Source organism: Lytechinus pictus, chromosome 2 (genome assembly GCF_037042905.1).
Source record: "Lytechinus pictus isolate F3 Inbred chromosome 2, Lp3.0, whole genome shotgun sequence".
Taxonomy (NCBI): Eukaryota; Metazoa; Echinodermata; class Echinoidea; order Temnopleuroida; family Toxopneustidae; genus Lytechinus; species Lytechinus pictus.
The window spans coordinates 8,399,959-8,409,785 of NC_087246.1; the positions used below are offsets into that span (position 1 = coordinate 8,399,959).

Consider the following 9,827-nt stretch of genomic DNA (forward strand, 5'->3'; position numbering starts at 1 on the left):
AGCATAGATTGAAGACAAAAAAAAATCGACACTGAGCTTACAATCTCATTCTATTTTTTTGTTGTTGGAAATAACCCTTTCCAGTACTTCAAACCTCAAATAATTGTTCATAGTTTTTTGGCATAAAGGATCATAGCATAAAGGATCATCACTCTATCATTCCAATCTGATATGAGGATAAAATAAAATAAAAGGTAAATAACTCAGAAAAAACATCAAAATCATATATGGGTGTGTGAGTGATCACAAATTAAAAGAACTAAACTTGCAAGAGATCCTATACTTTTTGTACAAAGTACACAAAAAAACTGTATCAGCTGGAAGTAAAAAAAATAAAAAAACAAAATGGCTAACATCAGTTAAAAAGTTGAACTATCACATCCCTGTATATAGAATAAGAAAGTTACAGCATCTGTAAATGAACACTGGCAGTAAACAAAAGTCAAATATTTATTATTTTCATTAATACTGCACAAGACAAGTAGATATACATGTACATACTGATGGAGCATTATGTGGGGGTGTCGTGGTCCAGTCTATCGTCTTTCAATCTGAGAGACATGGGTTAGATTCCCAGCAATGGCGCATTTTCCTTCAGCAAGAAATTTACCCACATTGTGCTGCACTCCACCCAGGTGAGGTGAATGGGTACCCAGAAGGAAGAAATTCCTTGAATGCTTCAAGTGCCTATATTGCAGCATAGCTAAAGCCGGGGTAATAATAGCAGCAATGTGTATCCTCAGGCAAAAAGTGCTTAATAAATCCAGGTTATCCAGCTACTATTATTATTAAGTGAAGAGTTTCTATCTATATTCATCACATTTAATAAAAAAAATAAAGGGAACCTCTATTTCTTCATCTGTTCAAATAAATTATTTCAGGGTGGATTCTTCCTTTAAACTTCATATCAAGATTAGGCAGCATAGATGACTTAATCCAAAACTGACTTTGAGTAAAATTATCGTCTAAAAATAAACATATTTTAGAAGGTCATCAGGTATTTTACTCAGTTTCAGGTAGATGTAATTTTTCTGCAACTTCAACTTACTTCACAACCAGGTTTTCATTCAACATAAACATTATCACGGCAATTATACCATCTAATGGTTACTATAATTGGACCATTGATTTTGATTTGTTGTTAAGAATATTTACTGATTGATCATAGAGTTACCATAATAAAATCTGAATAACTCCTAATAACTCTACGATGAGGGCAAGCATTTACTTGGCTCAAAATGAAGAATATGGTATTAAGCAAAAAGCTTCTTAAAGTCTAGGTTTTGCTCCTCTTGGAATAAGTCTCATTTTAGAGCATCCAAAAACTGCGATTGCTGTTTTTTATCAAACTCATCTTACAAGCATAGCCAACAGAACGAGAAAAGGGAATACAGGAAAACCAGTATTGAATTATAGAATTTATAGACAAAATAACAAAGAAAACAAAAATACAGGATGACCTTACCTCCTACAATAAGTACTTTGATGAACTTTAAAGAAAGACATGTCTCAAAAGACAACAATTTGGGTTTCCATTTATGAAAATCACCTCCTCATAAAGAACACATTCTTGCCTCCCTGTGGTGTTTTAATCATGAACAGGTTTTAACGAAGATTATACAACCTGAAGTGGATCTTTGTCTTTCTCTGACACAAACACTTTGATTGTGTTCTCAAACAAGCTGGTCAGTTTTCCCTGTAGCACATGAAGGTAGCCTCTTTCTGTGTTGCTATGGTTACAGATAACGACTGATGTTCCTTCTGCTGTTGCTGCAAGGATATCATGGTGTGACATCTCTCCTGTCAGAAACATGTCTGCTCTCACCCCTTTAAGAACACTAGCACCTGATCCAGCACAGATGCCCACGGTAGATACTTCTGATTCTGAATCAGATTGAAAAGAAATATAACCATGACAAAGAACTGATTTTTTTTTTGCTCTTTATTAGTGGGGAGGGGGGGGGGATTGTTAAAGTACTTGATTAATTGCAGTGATGACATATTTCAAAAGAAAATCAATGTGTACTGTCATTGCAGTAGATCTTAACAAGCTTCTTTCAGATCAATTTTTTATGGGGTGGGTGGAATATCTGACCCCTTCAGATGTTGACTGTGAAAAGTCCAATCTACATGACATTTTGCACAAATCTGTAAAGAATGCTGCCAAGTTATCTAATTGCTTTATGGACTTAATCATGCAAATCAGATGCATTATTCCTATTTTTGTCACTATTTCCCTTAAGTAGTAGGTGTATTAATGCAAAATCTTTTGTCATATTGATGCAATAGTTTGTCAAACATGAATTCATTATATGTTTTTCATTGGCTTCTAAGTTCTAAGGCATTTTAAATTATTCATTAGCTTCGTAAGTTCCTATTAACATGTTTATATTCTTAAACATTTTTACGGGAGGAAATGTGTTCCAGAATTTAATTTTGATCAATTTTCAAAATGAAAATATGATTCAAATGGCTTAGGATTTAGAATTTGCAGTAGTTTGTTGTAACCGATAAAAAGAAGCTATTTTCCATTCATTCCCGAGAAATGCTTACCTAATGTTTTTCCTTGACCAAGCGCTACCTGGATATGGTCCAGCGTAAGGTGGGTCTTGATCCTATTCAGCATTGTTGATACAGGAGTAGGAGTCTGGAGGGTAGCCATACGTCCAATGCCTGTATTTGTCATTGGTGCCTACAATAAAATAACATGAGATGAAACCAATGTATGCAAACTCATATAACTTTGGAAAGATCTATATATTTGAGCTTTAAAATAAAGACCTACAAATGTGTCAAGTTAGCCCATTGAGCCCTATACCAAATAAAACTCTTAAAACGGTCTATGGGAAATACTGCAATCAGATTGTGTTATGCTGAGAGGAGATGCAAACATAGTGTTAATTGAACAAAAACTGTTTATTTCCCTACCCCAATATTCCCGTTACCTTGATTCTTGTTTTTGTCTCTCTATATCATGCAGTGTTAAACCATGGACCTACTATAGTAGGTCCATGGTTTAACTAATTAATAAGGTTGTCCCTTGTCTCTCTATGTCATTCAAATTTGCAACTTTATTTTATTACATTTGAAATGAATTAAACTTGATAATCAAGCACTAGGAGTGTTTAATCAGAATCTTTGGAGATGAAGCCTAAATTTGCATATACATATTGTCATTGGGCTGTAAAAAAATCTTAGAGACAGATGACAGATCATGAAAAAGTTTAATTTCAGATAACATAAGTGGCAATAAGTTTTGAGAAAATCTACCATTTTGATAAACCCTGTATCAATTCATTTTCAACAATGACAAAACTTTACAGAATAAACAGTAGTGGCAACCTAGTTTTCCCTTTAGAGGATTCAGGAGTGAAACAAAATCTTAAGTGTTGATAAAACACTAAAGAAAATTATAAAATTATAAAATCATAAATTACATTCATTTCCAACAATGACAAAACTCTCAAGAATAAATGATAGTTACCTTGGCTAGTTGTGTGATATTCAAGCTACTTTGGTCAACATCATCAGTGCTTTTCATCAATGATATCACACTACTCAGATCTGATTTCACACAGGAACAAGTAATCTGGTAATCACTGTAGAGAAAAAATAAAATGAAATGAATCAGACTTATATAGCTACCTCTGATGTAGATCACACTTCTGTCGATAAACATGAAACTATTCTCTTGTTACTGTTTTTCTTTTATTATCTTTAATAATAATCCCACAAAAATGAAAAATATCTATGTATCATGATTCATAGATATCACCTGTCCTCAGCAGTAAGCCCTTCTGAAAGGTGGGAGCTGATTCTCAAAAAGTTTATTTTTGATATATATGACCATTTACCACTTACATATATTTTGTGGGGGGAAGGAAAATCAAGTTCAAGTTTATTTTCAATTCCACAGAAATTGTTATCAATGAATTAATGCAAAACACTTGAAAGACATACAGGGCCGTGAAACGGTTTTGAAAGTTGAGGGGGGGGGGGTACTGACCATGCAAAATATCACAATCAGATGGTCATTTTCACGTTTTTGAACGGTTTTTGAAAAAAGTGTGGGGGGGGGGGAACCCACCCAGCTTCAGCGGCTCCTAAAGTATACAATGTAATCAGTATGAAAACAATTCAGAGCTTGGAGAGATGTGACAACAGGGAATATCATGCAGTATCTTCGTTAAACTCTAATGTATGATTTATTAGAAACACAAGTTTGTAATCTTAAGTAGAGTGCTATTTTTCATGTTCATTTTTACTTTGTTAATAATCTAACTGCCACGGTTCGAATGAATGAATAATAAATAAGTAAATTTCACTTGTGGCTTTCACCACTGAAGGGTTGTAAGACTAAATTGAATGAATACCTGTTAATTGTGGCTTTACATGTCACATTATGGGTTTCTACAATTTGTTGTAAGATAAATCCTACATCAGATTGAGATGCTATCACAGATATGCTGTAATCATCTCCTTTCTCTAAACATGGCTCCAGTGGTCTGTTAGATCTAGTATCTGTTAAAAAAGAGACAAAAGTATACATTGCATTTTAAAGACAGATATCGAGATCCGGGGGGGGGGGGGGGGGCACTTACAATGACGAGTAGATACCATGCGTGACCAAAAAAACACGTAAAAAGGATGTCTTTTTCAAGATAGGGCACGTTACGTACGTAACGTAATAAGGGTGTAAAAAACACTAAAATAATGAAAAAAGGGTATACATCTATTTTCGCTAGGAAGGCTACGTGTTTACGGTCTAATTTGCGAGGGTGTAAAAAATTAAGACTAAAATGTTTTATAAAGGATGTACTTTTTGCCCCAAGAGTCAACACTACGTGTTTAGAGTACGATTTGCGCGAGATGTGGGTGTTGGGGCTGTACTAAACCCAATGATGTAGGTACCGACGACCGACGTCAGTGACATTACAATAAAAATATCGCTGTACTTGTTTAGGGGGGTCAATTCAGGGAATACTTGCCAAGAGTATCTTTTTTTTCCAATACTTTTTAAGGGGAGCAGTCAGTCTGCAAGCCCCTGTGTTAATGAGCAAATGAGCAGGATTTATCCAAGTCCTCTCGTGGCTGAATTCATGTCCCTGCAAAATCTTGTGAATTGTGAGACTTTTTTTCTCAAAGAATTTAACCACTTTCTCCTTGAGTAATATTAATTATTATTGTACCATGGGAAAGAATAAATGTTGCTCTTTTATATTGGGTTTTTCTTTTGAATAAAATATTTTGATGGATAAGTGAATTTTCGACCTGAAAAGATGCCTCAAACAGAATTTTCTTCCTCTGTTTTCACTTGCAAATTTTGCAACATCTTGTGTTTTAGGCACAAACATTATTTATATCATCAGAAAGCTCAAACTCTATACTTTCTTACAATGTCACTCTTGATATGTGGCATCTTTTAGATGGGTCAGCAGCCAGCTTTTTCCATCAAGATGCAAGACGAGATTTCGAAATTTCTGAGTAACATAAAATCCAGAGTCCTGATTGGCTGAATAATGTTTTCAAAACAGGCGCGGGTAATTTGAAGAGATTACCACATGGTGAGTGTGACCTTGCAGAGGCCTAGTGTGGGGAAAATTGAATTTGCGTGGGTGTGTGGTCTCTATGACCAATCAGAGCGCAGTATTCTTGTTTTTGAGCTGCTAAATGTACTTGGCCTATGAAAAGCTGGCTGCTGACCCATCTAAAATACCTCGTTATAAAGTATATCATATTAAAGCTTAGATCTTCAGCTTTATCATAATCTAAAAATTATTTGTGCTCAAACAGAAATTAAGTGTGAAAACAACAACTTTTGTTGCATAAAAATAATTATTTTGTTTCATGTTTTAGATCAAAAGTTTCCCCTATACAGTGTGTATAAAAAAAAAGTTTACACTTAGAAAAAATCCTGTAAAATTATACATTTGTAATATCCTGAAGATTTTTCCACATTGTAACATTGGTACAGATCCATTTAAGCAAATGACGATATAACTGTCGAAAAATATTTCCGCTTGAGTGAACACCACTTACTTTTGAAAAGTTAGTGAAAAATGATTTGCGCAGAACTTTGAAATAGTTATGCGAATAAAAGTAGACCTTAATCATGAAGAACAAGTTGAATTTATCTATTAAAATTGATTTGAAGATATCTTTTACCTTTTAAAACTTTTTTCCTTGCCCAAAACACTTCGAAGAGTGCATTGCGCCCCACCCCACTCCCCCACACACTGAGGCAATCGTGACGATATTTGCTTTACACTGAGCTGTGATTTACATGAAATGGCTTAGGCTTAATTTCCATTCGGTTAATCATTGTAAAGCTTGGAAAAGGTGTGGTAAAACAAGCATTAAATAAAAATGAAATGTAAACCCACTATAAATGATAAAAACTTAGTGAAAAAATGCTAGAGATGTCTGATATAAACTTTTGTTCAGATTTAGTTATGTCCTCAGATCCAGCTGGCACAAAAAGGGTAAGGGTTGTGCTTACTAAGTGTTGAAATTTCAATTTGGGTGGCAATTTGAATGTATCCGTCTAATTTCTATTGACTAAAAGTGCAAGGGAAATGTATGAGAAATGTTTCGCAGGGTAAATTTGATTTCGCCCTTTCTCCTTGACACTGCATGAAAACGAGCATTTCTGCGCAAACAGATTTCTGCGAGCTTTACAAAAATGGACAGTGCTCACTCAAGTGTAATATTCTGTCAAAACTTTTACTTGCATTGGATAGATGAGACCCAAACCTAAGATTATATGTGAAAAAATTACCCACATGTTGTATATTTTTTAATTCCCAGGGCTTTTTCAAAGTGTAAACTTTTTTTTGATACGCACTGTATTACAAAATCCTTTTAAAAATCCAAACACCTGACCTAAAAGAATGATTCTTCTTCTTTACAAAGATACCAAAAACATGAAATTTTGTCAATATTTAGAGCAGCAATGGCCGAATAAAAAGAGGTGTTTTGGTCCGCACCAAGCTCATTAACAATGCAAAAAACCTCTAGTCATGAATATCACTTGGACAAAAGAAGCTACTTTTTCAGGGCTTGCCGACTGACTGATAGGGTCTCACACGTCAATACTTGTTAAGGGGTGCATTTTCAGAATATTGAAAATACGTGTTTAGGGTGCTTTTCGAGACCCCATGGTCGCGCATGGTATCCACTCGTCAATGGAAGTGGCCCCCCTGGATCGAGATCTAAGCTCCTGTTTTTCTTCAAATCATTGGTATTCATAGGGAAAGCAAAATTGTCAAAGGCTGAATAGTGGTTTACCCTAATCATATCAACCAACCAAGATAAATCTTAGAAAATATCTAGGGGAAAGTAAGATCTCAGGTGTGTCTGTTAGTGACTATTTACAGATGTGTAAAATCTGAAATGTTTGATACCAACCATTATCTGTAAGACTTTGCCTAAATGATATGTAAATAAAATTATATAAAAACTTACTCTGAACATTTGAAAATGATAAAATTGTCAAATAACTTGCAGATAAATCTCATACAAAAATTCACTTCAATGAATACGAATCTTTCTTACAAAAATATTAAATTAATAACCTTACAATTAATTCATAAACTTATTTTGTTTAACATAGCTTCTCATTTATTTATACATACTATGTAGACTCTGACTGACTTCAATTTTGCAATATCAGCTTTGCAATAATAAAAGAAAATTTGGACAAGAATAATAAGAGAAAATTTGGATTCGCAATTTATAATGCAATAGGCCTGGTTTCACTTTTCACTATTGAGATGTAAAACTACAAGAAGTCCAGTTTTTAATTAAAAATATGAAGAAATTTTTCATAGTATTCTGCAGGTCAAAATCTACAAGCTGATTTACATTTAATAACCATTTTTTCAATTTAGAGCAAAAAGGAAACATTGTCATATATTATCAAAGCTCCAATCTGTCTACAGCCATCTCAGTGCCATAGTGCTTTTAGCTCATACTCACGACACCAAATATATCATTTATAAATCTCTATTTTCTATGGTCTAGAAACACAATCTTCTATTGAAGTTGACTTTCCAATAACATTACACTTGCAGTCTGCAACTACCCTGTCTTGATTCTATGAAACATACAACACAAACTAAAAAAAGTATCTTTAAGCATCAAATCTAAAAATACTTATTCATATCAATTAATGATCTCTTTTTAATAACAGCTCGGTGACTATTTTTCATTCACTGGAGCATTAAAATAGGCATGTTTTCATGTAGACAGGAATAACCATCGTTTCAGGGGATTTATTTAACAATTTCTGACATTTTACTATCATCCCCATTGAGTGGCGCCAATGCAGTTCAGTAGAACAACCAAATACAGAGACTGAAGCTTTTTGTCTAGTTTTTGTGAGGCCCTATTAATAGACCTTCAAAATTGTAGCCTATGTAATTAGAAAAAATAAAAATAATTCAACTTCCTTTTTTTTTTGGGGGGGGGAGGGGCAATGATATAAACTGAAGTAGAACCTTGACCATGCCAAAAAAATTCAAACATTTATCCACGGTATCGAGAGAAAATAAGTTAAATATTTCCAACCATATTTCTGCACACAAGGTTACTAACCGGTAACAAGGTACACATGAATAGTTACAAAATTTATAATTATATAAAAAAAATCTGGCTATAATAAGCCAAAGAATAAGAAAGGAAAACACACACAAAGAAACATAATTCATAAAAAATAAAGAAGCAGAATCACACCTCCAAGTCCCTCGACAAGCCAATCATTGACCCCTCCTTCAATAGCATCACAAGATGTATGTGGTGAATAGATAGCAATTCTCTTTTCAATAGCTTTTACAACTATTCTCTCCTTCACATTCCTCTGCGTCAATCGTTTGAGAGGAACAAATATTGGTGGATGGTAGGAGAGGATAAGATCAGTCTGTTTCTCAATAGCTTCATCCAATACTTCCTCTGTCAGATCATTGGTCAGGCATAAGGTGGAGACACTGTGTGGGGAGGTAGGCTCTACAAGTAGTCCAACATTGTCCCAACTTCCAGCCAGGCTTGTGGGAGCAAATTCTTCAAGAAGTGATACCACTTGCTTCAAACTCATTGTGTTTTTGACAGTGGTAGAACTGGATCTACTTGCAAATGAACTAAGATTATGACGATTGGATGTAAAAATATAATGTGGACATTGCCCGAGTTCTCGTGTTGCTTGTTTTGTTTGTCCTAGAACATTTCGTTTGTCGATGATAGATCTGACTTTTGGTTGATGGAAGAGGGCCAATAATGTCAATGAACCAAGGCGCGGGTTACAAAGAGAGAGAGCGTGAGCCGAGCTCCAACGCCGGGCTACATGAGGGTGGAACAGTTTGCAGATTGCGTTGGTTTTCCGAGCAGACACGTTGATATTCATCACTTGTTCAGTTTATCTTTTGAAATATTTCTCTGGATTCACTATATCCTCGAATAGCACACTTTCATGTGCACGCACTTCCAACATTACCTTTCACCAGATTTGGATGGAAAGCTTATTTTTATCCACCTTTAATATTGCATGTTTTTACCGTCTTTCCCCGTGTTAGTTTTACAAGCCACGCCCACTACTTTAGTCTTTGCTTTTGATTGAAATGAGTTAATTTTTTTAGCATTTTGACATGAATGATATAGCAGATTGGCCGGCAGGATGGGGGAAGTATAAAATTAGTTTGAATTGTGAATTCAAAGATTTATTTATGATTTTTTCATGTTTTGATACCACGACATTTTTTTGTAAATTGTGGTAATTGAAAGGGTTTTCAGACTGCCTTGAAATAAAACTAAGTGAATGTAGGTGTTACGCAATC

At 34.5% G+C, this 9,827-nt stretch overlaps 1 protein-coding gene across 1 annotated transcript; it reads right to left on the bottom strand.

Moving 5' to 3' along the window:
• Window positions 1-437: 437 nt before the first annotated feature.
• Window positions 438-9,595, bottom strand: LOC129254887 (NIF3-like protein 1). The gene is made up of 5 exons (XM_054893425.2): window positions 8,734-9,595; window positions 4,374-4,521; window positions 3,485-3,599; window positions 2,554-2,692; window positions 438-1,884 (listed from the first exon to the last, which is right to left on the bottom strand). Exons 1-5 carry the CDS (start codon window positions 9,395-9,397, stop codon window positions 1,616-1,618), a joined length of 1,335 nt encoding a protein of 444 aa, XP_054749400.2. The 5' UTR covers window positions 9,398-9,595; the 3' UTR covers window positions 438-1,615.
• Between the last annotated feature and the right edge of the window lie 232 nt (window positions 9,596-9,827).

Bases quoted from the DNA above. Each gene is read 5' to 3' on its own strand.
- LOC129254887 (XM_054893425.2), bottom strand. From the start codon at position 9,397: ATGAATATCAACGTGTCTGCTCGGAAAACCAACGCAATCTGCAAACTG. The intron at 4,522-8,733 runs GTGTGATTCTGC...CTTTTTTAACAG, and splicing joins GCTTGTCGAGGGACTTGGAG to ATACTAGATCTAACAGACCA. The intron at 2,693-3,484 runs GTAACTATCATT...ATTTTATTGTAG, and splicing joins ATATCACACAACTAGCCAAG to GCACCAATGACAAATACAGG.